The sequence below is a fragment of the Vulpes lagopus genome, chromosome 18 (genome assembly GCF_018345385.1).
Source record: "Vulpes lagopus strain Blue_001 chromosome 18, ASM1834538v1, whole genome shotgun sequence".
NCBI lineage: Eukaryota > Metazoa > Chordata > Mammalia > Carnivora > Canidae > Vulpes > Vulpes lagopus.
Window position 1 is genome coordinate 15890754 of NC_054841.1, and position 20801 is coordinate 15911554.

Consider the following 20801-nt stretch of genomic DNA (forward strand, 5'->3'; position numbering starts at 1 on the left):
TTGAGAAATGTAGATCAAAGGTGATCTGGGTTCTATGAAAGAGGGAGTGGGGCATCCCCATCAATTTGGGGTGATGGGTCATTCACACTTCATGGAACTCCCTATGGATCCTCACGCAGCCTATCACCTTCCACTTCTCATCCCCACTCTGAGCAGTGGGGTGCCATTTGGAACAATGGGATAAAAAGCTTTGAGCGTCATGGCTTTGGAAGCAACCTCTGCAGGTGGGGGTGGGCAGTTCCCAATTCTCAGTGAGGCCACATGGGTTGGTAGAAGCCCCATGGATTCCAGTTCTGGCTCAACTGCTCCCTAGCTCTGCACCTTAGGACAAGTTCCTTCACCTCCCTGAATCTTGGTTTCATCAACTCTAAATCGAGAATGATGGGATTTGCTGTTTGTCACCCAAGCTGATGTTGTTTTGCAACTGAAATGGAAATCAAACTGGAAGCTCTGGCCGCCCACACTGAGATTTGAGATTAACTGGGGCAAAGGGCTGATGAGGTGGAGGAGCCAAGGCCAGAGGGATTTATGGCAGCCCAGGGTTTATGGTTTTGATATGGATTTATTAAGCACAGTCTGGGGCTGCAGTAGCCTCCTCTGGCCTCTAACCCCCTTGTCCATGCTGGCTGCCACATGGACAAGACTTCTGTTGCAACATTATGGAAAACATTTCCTGGAGCTCAGGAGGTGAGGGAGGAGATGAGGGGAAGGCAGGAGCGGGCCCCAGGGATCTGCCGGCAGCTAAGGGGTGCTCTTGAGGCTGGAGAACTTGATTAGCTTCTCATCAGAAATGGTCTGGAGAGTTCACACTGAGCCCCTGGTGGTGGGCACCTCATACCCAACAGCCTTAAACAGTTACTGTGGACTCATTCAATTTAATCCTGACAACACTCCCGGAGGGAGTTATCATTCCCAGTTTACAGATGAGGCTCAGAGGAGTAAGGGATCTGATCAAGGTCACACTGATCTGATCTGCGACTCCCAGACCAGAACTGCTGTCCCTTCCCTTGGGGCAGCTGAAAGGGCTGCCCTGCTCCACCTTCATCCTTGAGTGCCCCCACTCTGGCATCCAGAGTCCAGCCACCCAGCAGGCCCTACCCCCCATCACTGAATGCCGCGGTGTGCTTTCACCAGGGGAAATGCCTTGATTTGTAGCTCTCACCTGTTCTTGTGGTGGAAACGCTCCCACCGCCACCATCAGTGTCACATTGCCACACTTGAGGCTAAGAAGGGAACCTAACAATTGGCTCTCCAGTATAGCCCTGAGTGAATACGAGGTTGTGGTGTGGGGTGCCCATGGCATGAGCCCATCTATCTAGTTTATCAGGGGAAAGGACCAAGGTGGCTATAGACCTGGCTAGAAATTCTTGAGTGCGTTCTTGCCTCTGTTCATTTTTAAAACACTTGCCTTTATGGGGTGCCTAGGTGGCTCAGTCAAACAACTGCCTTCAGCTCAGGTCATGGTCCCAGAGTCCTGGGATTGAGCCCTGAACCTCAGGCTCCCAACTCATTGGGAAGCCTACTTCTCCCTCTCCTCCCTGCTCATGCTCTCCCCGCTATTTCTGTCTCTCTCTTTCAAATAAATAAAATTAAAAAAAAAATTAAAAGACAACACTTGCCTTTATGAAATTTCCCCATGCCTACTCATCCCGTATTGCTGGCAGTTGGTTCAGGTCCCTGGAAATGATCCAGGATAGGGCTCCATCTTGGACCCTCTTGCCAGTCTCCCAGATCTTTCCATCACTCTCCCACCACATCCCTCCACTCTTCAAGAGGGAGGATTGACTTGGCTCTCTACATAGTGAGTCCTTGGAATCAGGGATCAGAGTTAGAGTCCCGCTTCTACCTCTACTCTGAGCCTGTTTTCTTGACTTTAAAAGTGGGCAGGAGGCAAGGAAAATAATGTCTAACCTGCTTACCTCTTGATGTGAGATTAAAAAGTAATAATTTTGCACACTGTCAAGGACCAGCTGACTATTCTCATTCTTATTTCCAACACCTGACAAGGAAGAAAGGACACCCATCCAAGGACTTAGAAAACATATGTGCCATTTATTTTGCTTTATAAACTTTTGTTAAAACACACAAGAGTAAGAAATGTTTTTTTTGTTTTTTTTTTGTTTTTTTGTTTTGTTTTGCTTCCTTGCCCCATTGGGTAGCAGTGACGGGCTCGGGGGTTAGCACAGGAGCCGGTGCATTCACACCTGCAGGAAGCAGCCTGCTTCCAGAATTGCTTGGTATAAATTTCACAATTCATCCCAATCAGGGAAAATCACAGAACAATTTGGCAAAAGTAATTGGCTTGGTCATCACAAAAAACCCAGGAGCATCTGTTTCCTAGCCTTCTCCGTCCATGCTGCAGGGAGTCATATGGATTCTGGAAGCTCCTGAGAGCTGCCCAAAGAAGAGGCTGTCTCGGGGAAGAACTGTAGGGTCCATGCTCACCCTCCCAATCCTTGTTTAGTTCTCCAGATTTTATATTTTAGGACCAGAACTCATGTGCTGTAAGAGAAAGAGAGAAAGAGAGAGAGGGAGGGAGGAGAGAGAGAGAGAGAGAGAGAGAGAGAGAGAGAGAGAGAGAGACTTTCCAATGCCATGTCCTCAGAATTAGAAAACTAAATTGCTCTTTGTTTTGTGCTTTGTACATTACAATAAAATTACTAAAATCGAATGGATTTCTCCTCCTGGATGGGTTAATTTGGGGTTGAGGACTGAGCCCCTGACCCAGAAGGCTGCTACCATTAAAAGCCACCCCACCCTACTCCAACCTCCGGAAAATTCTTATTCAACTTCACTCTCACAACAGAGGGCTGAGCAACACTGGAGGCTGGAGGAGCAAAGAGAGGAAATGACCAAAATGACAGAATGATTCCAGCTTCCTCACCTTGCCCCAGATGAGTCTGGTCTCCCTGACTGGGATTTCTGGGGACTTGGAGTAAGGGATGACTGGGGAAGGCTTGGGAGCTCTGAGCAGGAAAGTCCCTCCTGGGCCTGGGGACTTGGTGAAGCAGCATGGCCAGGCTGCTCCTGGGACCACTGGACATGGAGAGGTCTCTCTTGGACATACTGCCCTCAAACCGCCTTATGTGCCTCTTTCACAAAAAGGAGCGATCACTAATAGTGGAATTTGGGGGTACTGGGTCTTGCCCCTGTCCACTCAAAAGGGTCAGCCTGGGGTAGGGATAGGCAGCCAGTCTAACTGTTCATTCTCCTCCCTAAGCACAGCTTTGGCCCTAGGACACATCTCTTTCATTCCCACTGGTTAGCGGCATTTTCCAGAATTTTCCCAAAGCCACCAAAATTCTGCATGGATGATGTACTAGCTGTTACATCTTGGGGCTTAGTATTTCCAGAGCAGTGCTCAAACCCAGGCCTCATCTCTCCCTGGCCCACCAGAACTATCCCACTTCTGGACTGCCAGCACACATCGCCCAAAAATGAGACCCCTGCGGCCCCTCCCCCAGGCTTGGGGGGTGAGGAGGGAAAAGGGGTCCAGCAGTTATGAATTCTCCTACTTTTCAGCAGACAGGATGCTGGACCCTACTTGGACATTAGTATAGCTCCAACCCAATCTTAGTCCAAGATGTTGGCAGAGCCCTGGGAAGAATAAGACTTTGGCTTCTGAGGCTGGTGACGGGGGCAGGAAGTCCCTCAACTGGATCACAGGGAAGACAGAGGGGCCCTTTTTTTAGCCCCCAAGGTTAAGAGCTCCTGTTCTGACCCAGGCACCCCAGGATCAAATCCTGACTCAGCCCCTTATCAGCTGTGCTAGTTGCAGGAAAACGCGTAACCACTTGGATTTCAATTCCCTCTTCCGCAACAGTCTCTGGGTAATAGAGAGGACAAAGAAGATGTTGCTTGTCAAGTGCCTTAACACAACGCCAGAAAAGAGGCGGAGTTTGAGATCGGCCCTGGGGTGGGGGTAGAGGACAGATGTGGGGGTACCTCCTCCCTAACCTCCTTCTGAGCTGAGCATGCACCCATCCATTCTCATCTCCAGGTCTCCTCACTCTCACCTGGATCACATCCTCAGCCCCCATCTGTCCTCCCCGATCCCCCCACCCCCACCCCCTGCATGTCCTCCCAGCTGCTCTCGGCCTCAGAGCCCAAACCTCAGTGCCTCAGTCTGGCGTTCAAGACCTCTGTGCTGTTCCAGCCAGCCTGGTCTTTCCATCGCCTCCCTCCCAGGCCCTTCTTCCAACCTGAGGCCTTACCAGACTGTTTGCCCTTCGTTGGAAAGTCCTTTGTCACCTGCTCTACCAGCTGGAATCGGCCCTTTCTGAAAGGCCTAGTGCAGACTCTGCCCCTTTCCCAGTGGTTTCTCTGACCACCTCAGCCCCTCCAAGTTCAGCTGTCCACCTGGGATCGTCCTCTCGTTGATAGCCTGTGGGGAGCATCACCCCCAAGGACCCCGCCTAATTCCCTAAGAAGGGAGGAGCCACGCGTCAGAGGAGGAATGGTGTCTTCCTTCTCAACAATCTCCCACGTGGTGCCTCATCCAGCTAGTGCTGTAAGAATGCTTCTGGAATGACTGGGGGATTGTTTGCAAGTCTTCGTCAGCCTCTGGAGAGGTGGCTATGGAGAAATTAGGATGGCTGAGAGGAAGGTGAGGTGGCAGGTACAGGGAGCATTGGAGAGGGTTGGCAGCAGAACAGGGAAGGGTCCGATGCCCTGGTCTGACCCAGCCTGGAAGGGGTCTGTGTTGGGGACTAGGACAGTACTTGGAAAAAGGAGTACCGGTCTGAAGGGGAAGGTTTAAGTGAGGTCCCCTGTTGTCTCCAGACAGCTGTCCTTCGGGGCTGAAGCAATTGGCAGTAGGTATGATGAAGGGGAAGGCAGTGGCTTCAGTGAGAGAAGTTGTCCAGAAGATTTTCCAGCTGGGGTCTCTGCAAGTCAAAGCCCCATCATCCAGAGCAGGGGGTGGAGGACAGCAATGTGATGCGGCCCACAGCCCAAGTTCTTGGTCTCCTGGCCTTTCCACTGCTGCCCTGAGACTGGCCTTGTTGTCATGGCTTCCTTCACTGTGAACAAGTGACCACTGGGGCTCTCGGAGGGGGCTAGGGCAAGCAGAGCCCCTGACCCCCAGCGGCTTGCTAGATGACTTCCTGCTTGGTGATGGTCGGCTGGGGGATGGCGGAGGGGGGCTTGACGATTGTGGCAATGGCTCCTGGCAGGAGCTTGTAGGGCTCAGACCCTGAGCCACCTGGCGGCGAGGGCTGTGGAGTCTCAGGGGTGGCTGGAGGGACAGAGAGACAGACAGAGACCACTGAGAATTCCAGCACTTTGGGGAGTAAGTTTCTTTCCCCACCTCTGACTTAGTTTCCTTTTCTGTAAAATGAGAGAATTAAACTAGACAAGGTCTAAGGTCTCCTACGGCTCAAACCTTCTGAGTCCCAGATCAGGAAATCTAAGTTTGGTGAGGTCTAGAAGGCTGTGGCTGGGCCAGGTGTGGTCAGAGACTTCTGCCCAGGTCCTACCAACCCCTACCTCCCCCACCATGTAACATGGAGATCTGGACTGCTTCTCCCAAACCAGGGCCCAATTCTGACTCTCTTCAAGGACAATGGGACATGTGACAACAATATCCTTTCTTGGAGAGAAGGAGCAGCAGCTGATGAGACTCAAGGATCTGGCCAACTGGCTCCAAAAATATCATTCCTTTGATATTTAGGTAGATGAATAATAGAAACTAATTGGCCTCACAGCATCACGTATTTGAAAGTTAACTTTGACCATGACCCACTTGGCCAACTTTATTCGATGGACAACTTCTCCAAAGAAAAATCTTAATGAAACACAATCTCTTTTTAGTGGATCACCTTATCTCAATGATAATCCTACTTTTTAGAGAACTTTGCCCAATGCCAAACTCACTCTTGTGAGATTTCACCTCAGAGGACTATCTTGACCAGTGGCCATCCTCACCCAGTGAGTAGTCTCACCCAATTGTCTAACGGATAGTCTTACCTAATCTGGCAGTCTTACTTCAAAGAACAATTTTACCTGATAGGCAACATCACCAATTGAAATTCTTATCCCAATGGACATCTTCACCCAATGGATCCCTTATCCCAAGGACAGCTTCATTCAGTAGAGGCTGTTAATTACCTCACTGAATAAATGGCCTCACTGAACAAATAGCCTTATCAAATGGACAATCTCACTCCTCTTCCTTATCCTCCCTGGAGTACAGAGGCCTGTTATATCCCAGGTCCCATCTTCTAGATCCATCCTTATCCTGGCTCCTCTCTTGGGCCCCAATCTCATCCTTTGCTGAGTAGAGTTCAAATTGCCCACCTGCCTGCCCCCTGGGTCGGGGCCACTCACACATCTGTCCATTGCTGAGGTGAGAGGGCATCGTGTTGGCAACAATGACATTTGTGCCCATGTGTTCCTGCATCAGATGAGGATGCAGGGGATGATGGGCATGAGGTGCATCACTGGAGGACCCTGTAGATAGAGAAGGAGTCAATCAGGATGGAGAGTCTAAGATAAAGACCACGGGCCTGGGGGCACATCTTCCTCAGGTGTAGCCAATCAACCTGTGCATCCAATATTGACAGTGCTTGTTGGCTACCTATTTCTGGGTTGGTAAACTGGGGCTTACCATTCCTATCCATAGGTTTTATGAGGGTATTGAGACAAACCAAAAGAACAAAAGTTTAAAGAAAGAAGGAGTATGTAAAAGCTGTGAGATCTAAATATAAAAATGAGTAATGTATCAATTAAATATTAACATAATGGATTTAATCAATGGCTCTCAAAGCTCCTTGGCATGTATGTCCTTCAAGCATTTGGTGCCAACTCACCTTTAGCCTCGTCCCCCTCCCCACACCTCTGCTTCAGTCAAACTAACCTATTCATAGCCCCTCAGTGTTCCCTGTCCTTGCCTATTTCTCTGCTTTTGCTCATATGTTCCTTCCACAAGAGATGCTTTCTCCACACCCCCATGTCCACCAGTCCAAATTCCAGCTCAGAGAGTTCCACCTCTGGGAAATCTTTCCTGATTCTCCAGGAGGAAATAAACCTCTTCTTCCTTGGAATTCCTATTGTAATTTATCCCTAACCCATCTTTTGGGAACATCTACTTTTCTGTCCATGAATATTAAAATTACAGATGTACTTTTCTTCCTTTTGAGGGCCTAGCAAAGTGTCTAGAACTCAGTAACTACTTCAAAAAAGCATCAGAATAATAACACCATATAAAGTATAGTTTGGTAATAGCCATGGTCACTGGTGTGCCATGATGGGATTTTAAGGCTTCCAAGAGGCCTCTAAAGTTTCAATGACAGCTATCAATTATTGAGCATCTAATATGTGCTGGGTACTGTTTTACAACACTTTTCCCATTTGAAATAATTGAATTCTCTTAACAGTCCTATAAGGTGGGTATTGTTATCATTATTGTCCCATTCTACAGATGAGATTACAGGGCCCAGAGAGATTAATTATTTTACCCAAGTTTACTGGTAACAGAGCACAAGCTCCATACTTTTTTTTCTTTTTAAAGAGCTTACTTTAAAGTAATCTGCACACCCACTGTGGGGCTTGAACTCACAACCCTGAGATCAAGAGTCACACGCTCTTCCGACTGAGCCAGCCAGGCACTCATGTCCTGATCTTGATCTCAATGACATTTGATTCATAATTCAGAGTCAAAGTAAAAGTGAAGTGAGTTAGTAGTTCTCAACTGGGGGAGATGTGGGGCTGTCAGGGGACATTTGACAGTATCCGAAGGCAATTTCGGCTGTCACTCCTATGGGAGTGGTAGTGGCATCACATGGGTAAAGGCCAGGGATGGGGCTAAACAGTGTACACAAAAGCCCCCACAATAAAAGGATTATCCAGTCCCAAATATCTGCTGAGAGGGGCCTTGGCCATACCATCACCAGTGACCACATCACCTCCAAAATCCTGAGTTCAAGTATGTTCACTGAGATCCTGACTCATATCCTTCCAGCCTACTTCATCTAGTACTATCACTGTAAAAATTCTTCCACCCTACTGCCGCTTCAATTCACTGACCCCCATTTCTGAATGTCTATCACCATGGTCCCTAATTGCTAGAGCACCACAGAGCTGCCTTCTCTCCTGAGCTTCGAGCTTGTGCTCAAGCAACAGACTCACACATGAAAGATATCCAGGGGGATATCTACAGTCATCTCGAGCTTTGCCAAAGTCTAAATGGTCCTTGGTTCATCTCCACGGCCACCACCATCTCAGCCTCAACCTGTTTTCCCTCTGTCTTCCTCAGTTCAGTAAGTTACTCTGTGATCATGCCTGTCACTCAAAGCAAAAAAGTGGGTTTCATCCCTGACTCTTCCCTTACCCGCTCCCCATATCAGATCTATCACCAAATCCTGCGTGTTCTTCCTCTGCACAGATGATCCAGTTTATCTAGGCATGCCTCCACTGTCCTATCCCGCCTGGTGCCAATAACATTCTCAGGGGTCTCCTGCCTCTCCTGTGGTCCTCTGAAATTTACTTTCTAGCTAACAATCAGAGTAGTTTGTTGAAAACAGGAGTCTGATTTTCAGTCTTCTTATGAAGGTTGCAATGAAAATGAAATCCAGATTTCTGACCGTGGCCTACAAGGCTTTCCGCTCATGATTTTAGTGCCTGCCCAGATCCACCTTCATCTCAAGCCAGCCCCATCTCACGACCTTATCCTTTTTTCTTGAATACACAAACCTCTCCTGCCTCAGGGCTTTTGCGTGAGTTACTTCTGACTGTGCCTGGACCATTTTTCTCTTGGTTTTTAAATGTTCTATTCTCTTTCACCCAGCACAAAAGCCACCACTTCAGGGAGGCCTGTCTCTGTTGGCCAAACTATTAAAATAGGCCCCTTTTTACTAAAATAGTGTAAAATAGAGTTACATTCTATCCTATTACCTGCTTATTTCAAAACTGTAGTTATTCCCTTTATTGTATACTTAGTTACTGCTGGTTCCCATAAGCCCTATGCACATGCGCACGCACACACACATACACATGCACACACACACACATGCACACACACTCACATGAAACCTCCAGGAAGGCGGAGTTCTTATTCTCTGCTCAATCTGCAGCACTTAGAGCCGTGACTGGCACACATGAGGATCTCAGTGCCTGAATAAATGGACCATCGTCCCCATTCTTGATGAAGAAACTGAGGTTCAGATAGGTTAAGGGATCTGGCCAAAGCCACAGAGGAAGGAGGTGACAGAGGCTGAGAGGTGAGCCTAGGTGTGAGGCTTCTCTCTTGCCGGGGAGCCCCGCCCACCTCTCAGCCCCTCCTGGGCCTGGCACGGACCTCCCAGCAACATCTCCTGCAGCAGGTTGTCGATCTTGGCCATGCCGAAGAGCTTGATGAACTGGATTTGCTCGATCATCTGCCAGGTGATGCTTTGCAGGGTGGGCAGCAGGAGCAGCAGCTCACCGAAGCGGCCTCGGGAGTCGTACTGGCGGTCGTTGATGTAGTCCTCCAGGCTCACCTGCACCTGCGAGCGCAGCCGCTTGATCTTGCCCGGGTCGCTCAGCCCCTTGGCATCTGCAACGGGAGGGCACGGGCAGCCTCCTCATTACCCACAGGGAAGATGAGGCAGGGAGCAGGGAAAGGATTTGGCCCAGGTCATACATCCAGTTGTTGGCAGATCTGTGATGGGGATTTGGGGCTCCTGATCACAATTGAGATCCCACTGACCAGACCTCAGCACACCTGCTTCTGCTGGTTTAGAAGAGTCTCCCCATTTCCCTCCTCCCTTGCCTGTGTCATCTTGGGGTCTCAGCAGGTTTCACCTCCTCCAGGAAGCCTTCTCTGTTCCATCCTCTCATGCCTGCTTTATGAGTGTCCATCATGTCCTAGATTTCTGCAGCTCTTCTGTCACTACTGGCCACACAGGATGTAACTGTCTCTTCCACTAGACTGTGAGCTCTGGATGGACAGGCATGTCTTATTGTCATTTTAAACCCACCACCTACCACCATGCATGATCAATATTTGTTGAGTAGCTAACTACATGCTGGGATGGTTAGATGGATAGAAAGAGGAATCAATGGGGAAAAATCAATACATAATCAATACATAGATCCTTAACCTAGAAGGGGATTCAAGTGATTGTCCAATAGTTCAACTCAGTCTTCATCGAGGTAATGCATTTACTTCCTCTTTTATGGACAAAGTAAGTGGTAGAAGAAGAATTTCACCCACACTTCCAGTCCAGGGCTCCCTGCACTGAGCCACATTTGTGCATGCCTTCATTCTGTCAACAAACATGTATGGAGCATCATCTACATGCCAGGCCCTATACTGGGTCACCTGCCGTTCCAAGCCAGGTTGCTGACCCTGACTCAGCATCAATAATTCTCCCCATCTTACTGAACAATTAGTATCTGTCCAGCTCCATGCTGAGCACTACAGGGGATACAGCATGGGTCAGGCTCTCAAGGAAACTGGAAACAGAAATCTTATTCTTCAAGAAATGGAGAACAGTGTGTGGTAGGTAAGAATATAGGCTTGGGAGCTAGATAGTCTGAAGTTCAAATCCAAGCTCTGCCATTTCCTGGTTGTGTGACCTTGGGCAAATTAATCAATTTCCCTGTGCCTGCTTTCCTATCTGCGAAATGGAGATAGTAACGATTCCTACCTCATAGGTACCATGCTGTAAGTGACATAATCCACATAATGCATTTAGAATGGTGCCTTAGTGAGTGTTCCATAAACTATGGTCATCTCCCTCTTCATTACTATAATTACCGGAGGTCCTCTCCACATAAATGGAGACTAGTACTAAGGGAGGGCAGCGCCTGGCACATGTAGGTCCCCTCTAATATGTCAGGAGGAAAGGAAGCAACCAACCAACCAACCAAGTAGGTCCCCTCTGATATGTCAGGAGGAAAGGAAGTAACCAAGCAAGGCTTTGGAGTCCAGCCATCTTGATATTGTGAAATGAAATCAGGCTTTGCACAAAGACATAGCTAAAAAGGCATTCTGTAAAAATGCGGGTGGAGAGTCAGTAGATGGAATGGAGAGAGGAGAGGCAACAACATAGACAATCAGTAGAAATCAGTGCAAATACAGGAAGAAGATGGGAGAGAAAAGATGGGAATCGTGACAGAGAAAAGGGAAATCCTCAACCAAGGCAGGAGGAAAAATATGATTGAGAATAGCTAAATCCAGAAAGAGAAGACTTAGCATTTTATGTAGAGCCCGAAGAAACACTTAGAAGACTCAGAAATGGCTCCCCCATGGGGGAGTAGGCTTTAGCAGGGAAAGTGGGGTGGGGGGACAGTTTGCATTTTAAGTATGTGCAGATCTTATTTTGATAAAAATGTTTTGGGAGTAAGAAGAAAAGATGAAAGGAAAGAAAAGAAAGAAGATAGGAGGTAAGGAGAGAATAGGAAGGAGGAGGGGACAAAAGGTAAAGGGGGGAAAGAACAGAACAAAGCCTTTGGAGTCTGTGTGCCTTGTTGAGTCACATCATCCCTCTGAACCTAGGTCTTCCTCATCTGTTAAGTAGCTCACACAAACGGCCTCTCCCAGTTGATCCTGGGAATGCTGGGTACTTAACCCAGTAGGAGAAGTTTGACAGAGGGTCTGGAGCATCAGGGGTGGGTGAGGGGTGTGGACTGTACCTGGGTCAAAGAAGATGATGGCTTTGAGGCAGGCGTACTCATTGTCATCGATCTGTAGCTCCTGGAAGGGCAGCACCAACTCGTCGAGGATGCGCATGGACACCCGGCTCATTTCGGCCAGCTCTGGGCAGTGGCGAGGGACGATGTAGTCATTGCCTGGGTGGGTTGGGAAGGAAAGGGGATGACAATGCCATCTTGGATGTACTCTTCTCCCCAGCTTTGGACAGGCCCTGCCCTTTGCAGTTGCAATGCCACTGGTGCCCATGGGAGAGGGCCCCATGGGGATTGTCATGCCCATTTTACAGATGAGGAAATGGAGCCCAGACTAAAGGAATGAGTTGCTTGAAGTCATTGGACTGGGCCTGGAGTCTGGTTTTCTAGGAACCTTTCACACTCCGTTCTCTAATACAACCTGTAAGACTAGTGACATTCAAGGGCCACTTGGGAGGCACCAGTGCATCAAGGTTAAAGGCTCAGATTCTAGAACTAGACTGCCTGGGGTTGAAATCCAGTTCTAAAAAAAAGAAAGAAAGAAAGAAAAGAAATCCAGTTCTACCATAACTAACCATATATATTTGGATAAATTACTTTCTGTGCCTTAATCTTTTCATCTGTAAAATGGGGATAAATAATAGAGCTTACCTCATAGGGTTGTTATATTAAAAGAGTAATGTTTGCAAAGTACTCAGACTAGTATCTGGCCCGTAGTGTGATCTCTATAAGCATTTATTTTTTTTAAAGATTTTTACTTATTTATTCATGAGAGGAGAGAGAGAGAGCGAGACAGGCAGAGGGAGAAGCAGGCTCCATTCCAAGCAGGGAGCCTGAGAGCCTGATGTGGGACTCAATCCCAGGTCTCCAAGACCACACCCTGGGCTGAAGGCGGCGCAAACCGCTGAGCAACCCGGGCTGCCCATCTATAAGCATTTAAAATAATACATAAACATGCCATGGAAGCATAAATGACATAGGCCAGGGGGGTTGTGCCTCTCCTAGTGGCCTCTTGCCCCTGCTCCAGAAAGCAGACTAGAGTGCACGGACAATTCCATGGATAACCCCAACTGTGCTCTAACTGTAATGCTAGAGAACTTCCATTCCTTGCATCCACATTTCCTTGCATCTGAGGGGAGGATCCAGTTGGGAGCACTGAGAATGGCTATTCTTGATCTCTCTCCCTCTTCCCGGCATGCCACCTTGGAAATCTCCTGTGCCTGGGTGCATCTCCCCCAGGGCATGCCCTCCTCGGAGCCCTGGCTGGGGCAGGCAGCCTCCTTACCTAGAAGCAGAACATCCTTGAACACCATGGATCGCTTGGTGGCTCCAAGTAGCAGGTGCTCACCGGCATGGGCTCTGAGCAGGGCCACCTGGAATAGAGAAGGGATGGTGTCCGGCAGCTGCATCCCTGCAAAGGTGTCTGCACCCCCTGGGAAGTTGCTCCTAGCCAACCCTGGACAAGTCGGCTTAATGCCTCCCTTGCCTTTACCTGCCTGATCAATAAAATGGGCATCAGAAAACTGCTGCCTTCCTCCCATAACCAATAAAACCTGGAAAAGATTCAGCAGGAACCTGGAAGGGCAAAGAACATGTACTCAGAGCTCACTTTATCTGTGAACTGCTACATCCTTGGGCAAGTTGCTTCTTCCCTCTGGGCCTCATTTCTGCACCTAATGAAACTTAACATTCTCAGTGTATTTTTTTCAGCAGAGGTTCAACGCCTTTCATCAGACTCTCAAAAGGGTCTATAAGCCAGAAAGTTCTAAATCTGTGGCCTTGGGCAGCCCTGGTGGCCAATTGGTTTAGCGCCACCTTCAGCCTGGAGCAAGATCCTGGAGACCCGGGATCAAGTCCCACATCAGGCTCCCGACAGGGAGCCTGCTTCTCCCTCTGCCTGTGTCTCTACCTCTCTCTGTGTGTCTTTCATGAATAAATAAATAAAATCTTAAAAATAAATAAATAAATATAACTGTGGCCTTGAATTCCTACCCATGGGCCACCAGCTACAGAAGATTATGAAGAGTACTTTATAAAATGCAGATTCTTAGGCCCTGCTCCGAGAGATTCTGAGTCTGTGTGTACAGAGGCGGGCCCAAGGATCTGCATTTTACAAGCTCCCCAGTTGATTCTGATGTGCAGTTGGGTCTGGGAAATCATTGCTCTGGAAGGTCTCCAGGGCACCTGCTCACTTGACATTTTAAGATTCTAGGGTTTGGAGAGCTAATTCCAAGAATTTGGACATGGATGTTGGTTTCCAAGGCCAAGGTGTGAGCGCTGGTCCTTGGCAAGGGATGAGCCTGACGTATCCCTTCCCTGCAGAGAAGACAAAGTGGCTTTGGCAGCCTGAAGTCCGAGGCAGGGGCCCAGCCAGGATGACACTGTCTGTCCTTTCTGAACCATCATCTTTGGTGCTTGCATCAGGCCAAAGGAAGGCAAACATAGCAGCTGGTGAAAAGTAGTAGCAGACTGGTAGCCTCAAGGATCCTGTCTGCAACATCGGGTGAGAGAATTTTGGAGATCTTTTGGCAGGCTAACCTAGGAAGTAGAAGTGCTTTTGTTCATTCTATTCATCTGATTGTTCATTCTTTTGGTCGTCAAATGTTAAGCGGCTACTAGGTGACAGACACTTCTTAGGAAGGAAGCATGAGAAGGAGGGATGGAGAGAGGGAAAGAGGGGGATGAGAGTCATGGAATAAAGAGCAACGGGACAAGAGGGGCTACATTAGATGTCTCTCTAAGGAGGAGACATTGTCGAGGGCACGAAAGGTAGTTGGCACATAGTAAACATTCAATAAATATTTATTTGAATGAAGAAAGGAAGGAATGGGTGAATAGATAAATGAATGAAAAAAAAGATAAATGAATGAATGGACAAACTCATTAACTCCCTCTCCAGATCCAGCCCCTCCTGGGCAGTCACCAGCCCTTCATCTATTCTCCCCAGGTTATACCTTGTGAGGATGACAAGAAAGAGGAGAATGGCAAAGAGCCTTGCAGATGAGAGACCACTTTCCATGACCAGGACAAGCGAGGCCAAGGACACTTAATGCTGAGCACTTCCCACTCACCAGGCACTGTGGGAGGGCTTTCATCTCAAACCCAGGGGCAGAAGCCTGGGAACCAAATCCCCACCTGTGGCTGTCTTGCTCTGCCACCTGGGGTGGATCCCTTTCCCTCTCTAGACCTCAGCCCTTTTATTCGATGCTACTCAGCCTCCTAGGTTTCCATGGATGGAGGTGAGGCCCAAAACAAATCAAGAATCGAACAAACCTGGAAGATGGTTTCTGGGGCAACTATCTTGGGCAAGATGGGCTCCTTATACACCATGAATGGGGAGCTGGGAACCCTCCTGACATGGCGGCTATTCCAGGGGTGGACAGGCGGGGTGGGGGTGTTAATGATTGTCCTGTGTTGCTGGCCACCCATCACTGCTCTCTAAGAATGCTCTGAGCCCCAGCCAGGGAGGTTTGGGTGGGAAATTGAGGTTAACAATTGCTCAGCTTGGGGGTATCTTATTGCCCTGCTGAGCCCCTGGGAAGGAACAGAAGGGATTAAATATTAATACAGACTCTCCAGCAGAGGAGACCAGGGCCAGGACACCAGGAGCAAGGGGAAAGGCAAGGGCAGCTTGGCTGACATCCCCGGCCTGTTATCCCTCCCAAAGCAGGGAAGGATCCATAGGACAAAGCCTCTGATCCAGGGACCAGCCAAACCAGTGAGAGGGACCAACCAAACCAGCATTTCCACAGCATGTACCACCATAGGCTGCCAACAGGTGTTCCAAGAGAGTCTGGGGGTTACCGGAGTTTGAGAAGCCCTGGGTCCCACAAAGTTCAGCAGCTTCCTGGCCTGAAGGACTTCTCAGAAACCTGAATTGTCTAATATACATCACCAGGGTGTTGTGTACATGTGCAAAGGCACTGATGGGTCTGGGGTGCTGTCCATCAGCGCCCCCGAGCTTTCATCTGAGCTGAGAGGGTGACCCAGTCCAGCAACTCTTCACCAGGCAGGAGAGGCCTACGAGGTGCCTGGTCAGGAGTGATCATTTGCAGTATCTTGGAAACTCATCTGTCCTCAGACGTGCACCTCCATTGCCCCAGTCTCTTTCCCTATCCCCAGGACATTTTTTTATTCCAAAGAAGATACTTTTGGAAATAAAACACTGAATCAAACCATCTTGGTGGGATACAAGAGTGAAAATGACATTTAGGGAGGCCAGCTGTGGCCTGGGTCACAATGTCAGTGCTCTATTAGATGATTAATGCATTTCAAATGGTGATGCCCTTCATTTTTTCTGAAACAGATATTTTAATTCCCACTTTACAGAGAAGAAAACTGAGGCTCGGAGAGAGGAAGCAATTTCAGTCTCAGAACCAAGGCTCAAGCTCAAATCTAATGATCCCTGGCTCGGGGGTCCCTGTCAACATGCCCCAAGGAGAGCTGTGTGGTGCAGGAGTGCAGTGGCTGGGTGCCTGGACTTTGGAGCTTGCCGACCAAAGTACACTTGCATGCACAGTGTTCTAATCCCAGCTGTGCTGGATACTAGCTGTGTGACCTTGAGCAAGTTACTTAACCTCTCTGTGCCCCAATTGCATCACCTGTAAGATGGGAATGACAATAGCACCTAACTCATAAGGCTGCTGGCTGGATTAAATGAGTTAATATTTGAATAGTGATTTAAAAATCTCTGGGCACACATGAGCTCCATGTGTGTTCTGTTAAATAAAATCAAATCAATCCAAGGCTGTACCCTAAGTGGGCCTCAGGACCCACCTGCCCAGTGCTCCCCCTGCCTGCAGACCATGTCTTCTCTCACCTGGTCATCCAGAGGGAGCTCACAGAAAGCAGGAATGTACTTGGCCCACTCAACGAGCACCAGCAGCTGCTCCTTCATGGACTCACACACGTCTGCGATGCTGGCGATCTTCTTCGCCCGAATATCTCCGTTGATCCCGGAGACGGGAGAGGTGATCTGGGGGGAGTGAAGGATAATGCTTGGGGATGGCCAGGCACTCCCTACAGTCTCTGTCCCCTGCACAGCGCCCCCCCCCCCAATAGTTTCCCTGTCTGGAAAAGGGGAGAGGGACTGTGGATGCCTCCCACTTCAGGAGGAAGCTCAGGGGCCAATGAAGAGAAGAAATGATGCCAAAGAAGGCAGATATGAGGAAAGAAGGCTCCCCCTGGGCCTCCACCTGCTTTCTGCACCCACCTCCTCCTCTCCTAGCTCCTTAGAACCCCAAGAACCCCTCAGCCTTATAGGAGAAGCAGGGGATAAATCATCATTCTTATCTGACAGGTGAAGAAACCACAACCCAGAGAGGTGCTGTGACTCGCCCAAGATCACATAGCAAGGGATAGCCTGAGCCGCTCTTTGTGGGACAGTCTCCACTTTATGGGGACAATCTGTCTGCTTGTCCACTAATCTGTTCTCTCGGGGCTAAACTGATCTCAGGCCCTCAATGGAAGCAAGCTGTGCTGGGCCTGCAGATGCATGCAAAAGGATGAACTAGAAAGTGCCACAGAGTGCTAGACCTGGGTTCGAGATTTGTCTTTGTACTAAACTGGCTCAGTTTCCCTTCTGTGATATCCCAGGGCCCTTCCAGCTGTTGCTCCAGGGCCTGGCTAGGGAGGACAGGGGTGGAGGTGAGACCCCTCTCTGGGTAGAGGGTCATCCCGATACCTGCTGGGACAGGACCTCGGCCTGCAGCAATGCATTGATGGAGGGCAGGCTGCTGTCCTCATAGCTTGACCGGCGAGTGCTGATCCGGTCCCGCTCATTTTGCACAGCTGCGAGGAGGCAGAGAGAGGTGAGGAGGGAGGACAGGGATGGAGTGGAAGGGAGGGGAGACTGCTCCCTTCCTGACTGCTGAGGAGTGGATGAGGTGTGAGGGGAGAGAGTCTGACCCACAAGGAATACTGCAGGGCTGATCTGGAGTAAAGGAAACACATTTGGAGGTGGGAGTGTGGGAGGGTACAGTTCAGGGGGGCAGAGCCTGGACGTAGGACTAAGGGGAGATGGATTACAACCCAGCGCATGGAGGAAACTTCTAAGCACCAGAACTGCCCCCAACACAGTGGGGTGCAGCAGGAGTGATCCACCTGGCCCTGGAGGGACACAACACAGTGATGCCTTGGCAGAGGGTTCAAGATGGGTCTTAAGTATTGAGTAAGAGATCTGTCTAGATGACAGATTCTTAAGTTCTGTTTTGGAAAAGGGTCCCTTTTGTTCCAGATGAAAGTGTGTAAAACAAGCAAAATGAACTGCTCTGGGTGACACAGATCTGGCCCGGGTGTTCCTGAACAGGAGACAGAAGGCCCGGAGAAGGGCATCTGGAGGTCCCACCTGCCCTGACACTCATCCATCAGCAGGAGCTGCATCTGCTCCAGGCCAACCCTCTCAGAGACAGCAAGAAAAAGCCCCGGCTCCCTCCTGCCCTGCTGCAGGCTCTCCCCCAGGAGCTCAGAGCCGCAGGCCTCCACCTACTAGGGCCCCACTCCTGCTTGTGCATCCCCGTCCACATCAGTCCTGGCCTAAGATATAAGATGGACCTTCTGCTGCCCTGGCCCTGTCTCCTGGAGTCCAAGAGGCCTCACTGTGGGACGAGGCTTTGCTGAGGCTGGTAGGAGGGAGGGCGAGGCAGCACGAGCCCGGGGTACCTGTCTGGAACTGGCCACTCACTCTCTGTGTGCTGGTACGAATCACACCCTCTCTCAGGGCCTGTTTCCCGCCTACAAGCATGCCCCTCTCTCTCTCAGGGGCCACCCCTGCTCATGTCCACCTGTTGTCTGGAATCCCCCCCCAACTCCGGGCTGGGCCCGCTGCCTCTTCGCAGGAGCCGCCAGGTTCTTTGCTTCTGGCCTCGCCCTGACCATCTGGGCAGCTCTCCGAAGACAACAGGACCTGCTAAAACGGATTGAAGTCACATCCCCCCACTGCTCAAGACCAGGGAGGCCCCATCTCGTGCTGAGTGACATCACAACCCCTCACCATGGGCCTTCCTGTCTCATCCCACTCTGTCCCCCAAACTACCACTGCTCCACTGCTGGGAGGTCTGCTCCCCCCACGGCTTAGCTGCTTCTCACTCGGCCTGGCTCCACGCAGACGGCACCTGCTCAGTCAGGCCCTCTGACCACCCTGCCTGATGCAGCATTCCCTCCCTTGTGCTCTGCCCCCGATTTATCCTGCTTTCCTTTTCTTCTGGGCCCTTATCATGGAATCTCTTGTTCATTCCTTTCCTCTCTGTCTCCTGATGGGAAGGAATGCTCCGGAAACCTAGAACTCCGTTTCTGCTCACTGCTGTAGCCCCAGCGACTAGAAGGGAGCTGGGCACACAGTAGGTGCTCAAGAAATGTCTGCTGTGCACATGAAAGAAGCTCTGATTCCCAGGTGGGCCTGAGGCCCTGTTTCTCGATGGCACATCCACAGGGCAGCCACTCAGCTTTCTCATGATTTCACACCTTGCTGAAATCAGAGAATGAAAGCCAGACAGTCTAAACCGAGCCCCGGCGTGAGTGGGTCCCGAGGTCAGGGATCTCTCCTGAGACCCACCAGCCGGGACAGGGCCAGCCCCCGACCGCTCCCCGGTGCACGTGGCAGCCCTGCCCGCCGACACCCCTCCCTGGTTGCCAGGGCCCGCACCCACCAGGGCGCCGAGGGGAGGCGGGCCCAATAAAAGGGCTGCTGTCAGCAGCTGCGGATTGGGCTTCCCCAAGGTTAGCCGGTGTTATCAGTGCCCAGCGCGAGCTCAGTCACGGAATGATGTTTTCCAAATGTTTGCTCAGTATTAGCAGGGTCGGGGACCTAATGTAACTTCTATTGAATATTAACCGACCTGGCCAGAGGCAGAGAGGAGGACAAGCCTGTCTTCCCAGAGAACCCCTGGACGGGGCCCATGGCGGGGTGGGCCAGGGTTCTGAGGAAGGGCCCATCAGACTGTCCCTGGCCCACCGCCAGCCTGTACCTGCTGCACCCTTGGGCTCTGCTTCCTGGGTAGGCTTCTGTCCAGGGGCTGGGCATTTGTCCTGGGTCTGCCAGCCAAGCCCCAGGTAAATGTCATCTCAGGTTAGAGGAGAGAACTCAAGACCCGCAGTTGGGCCCACTGACCCCCAGAGTCTTTCCTTCCAGGGAACCCACTCCGGGCCACTGTGGAGTCCCCTGGCTGAGACTCACAGGCCTGTGGGACCTGGAGCCCTTTCCCGTGGTCAGGAGGAAGTTTCAGGAATCTAGACCAGGAAAAGATGACTCCAGGCCGAGCCCTCCCAGTTTCAACTGGTGTGTGCCCAGCTCGGGGGAGCCTGAGTCCTAGTCCTGACTCCACCCAATCATGTCGCCTGTCTGGCTTCAATTTCCCCATCTGTAAAGTAGGGAGGGGGTCGATTTGGTGACCTTGCCTCCACCCGGCCAGCCCATAAATCCTGCTGGCAGCACAGGCCTTCCTGTCGTTGGGGACCACTTCTTGGTTTCAATTCCTGAATCCTAAGGCTGTCAAAGAAGAGAAATGGAAACTTGTCTCAACTCCCCCGATCATAGAGGCTTCCACCGAGAAATCTCTCTTGGCTTTGGGGACTTGCCACCAGGCTGATGAGGGGTGTTGAGACTACAAGACTTCCGCAGAACTGGTAATATTCTTTCTTCCCAGAGCTTGGCCCCCATGACAACCGAACACTCTGCCGCCCTGACCTATTCTGGAAGCAACCAAGTGACTGCTGGTGCCATGATCTTCAGGTTGCCTGAGGCATGCAAATTACTAACACTTACTAGCTCACACTCACTCACCATCAGCCAATGCTCCTATCCTCCTGGCATAAAGCCTCCTTCCCTGAGCCAAGAAACGCGGGCTATTTTCAAGGCTACACTAAGGCAGACTGGCCTGGGGCTCTCTGTCCCCTTGCAGGGGCCAGGATATGGGTCTGCTGCCTCCTTGGCAGCTCGGGGGCAGGACCAGGGAACAGACACACATGTCCCCGTGGGGTCAGGTAAATCTGTGAGTGCATAGCTGGACTCAGAGCTGGAAGGCACCATTGTCTCCTCCTCATTTTATAGACAGGAACACTGGAGCCCAGAAGAAATGTCTTCCAAGTGACTGACCCTCGTGTCAATGACTCTGGATGTTAAGCAAGAGACGTATATAAAGACTGACCACATGCGGGCACCAGGCCACGAACAGCCTAGGAAGGCGGCCAATCCTTTT

At 50.4% G+C, this 20801-nt stretch overlaps 1 protein-coding gene across 5 annotated transcripts in view; it reads right to left on the minus strand.

The window, feature by feature from the left end:
- Nucleotides 1–2032: 2032 nt before the first annotated feature.
- Nucleotides 2033–20801, minus strand: part of HNF4A (hepatocyte nuclear factor 4 alpha) — a 60346-nt gene continuing 41577 nt past the window's right edge. For 2 of the 5 annotated variants that reach the window (XM_041733077.1, XM_041733073.1), the window contains exons 4-10: nt 17291–17397; nt 16427–16582; nt 12893–12980; nt 11617–11772; nt 9266–9532; nt 6298–6450; nt 2033–5236 (exon numbers count right to left, since the gene is read on the minus strand). In XM_041733077.1, coding sequence (XP_041589011.1) covers nt 5094–5236; nt 6298–6450; nt 9266–9532; nt 11617–11772; nt 12893–12980; nt 16427–16582; nt 17291–17397 — 1070 coding nt within the window. In that variant the 3' untranslated portion in view covers nt 2033–5093. The remainder of the gene's footprint in view (nt 5237–6297; nt 6451–9265; nt 9533–11616; nt 11773–12892; nt 12981–16426; nt 16583–17290; nt 17398–20801) is intronic. The other 3 variants (XM_041733076.1, XM_041733074.1, XM_041733075.1) reach the window with 3 other exon arrangements.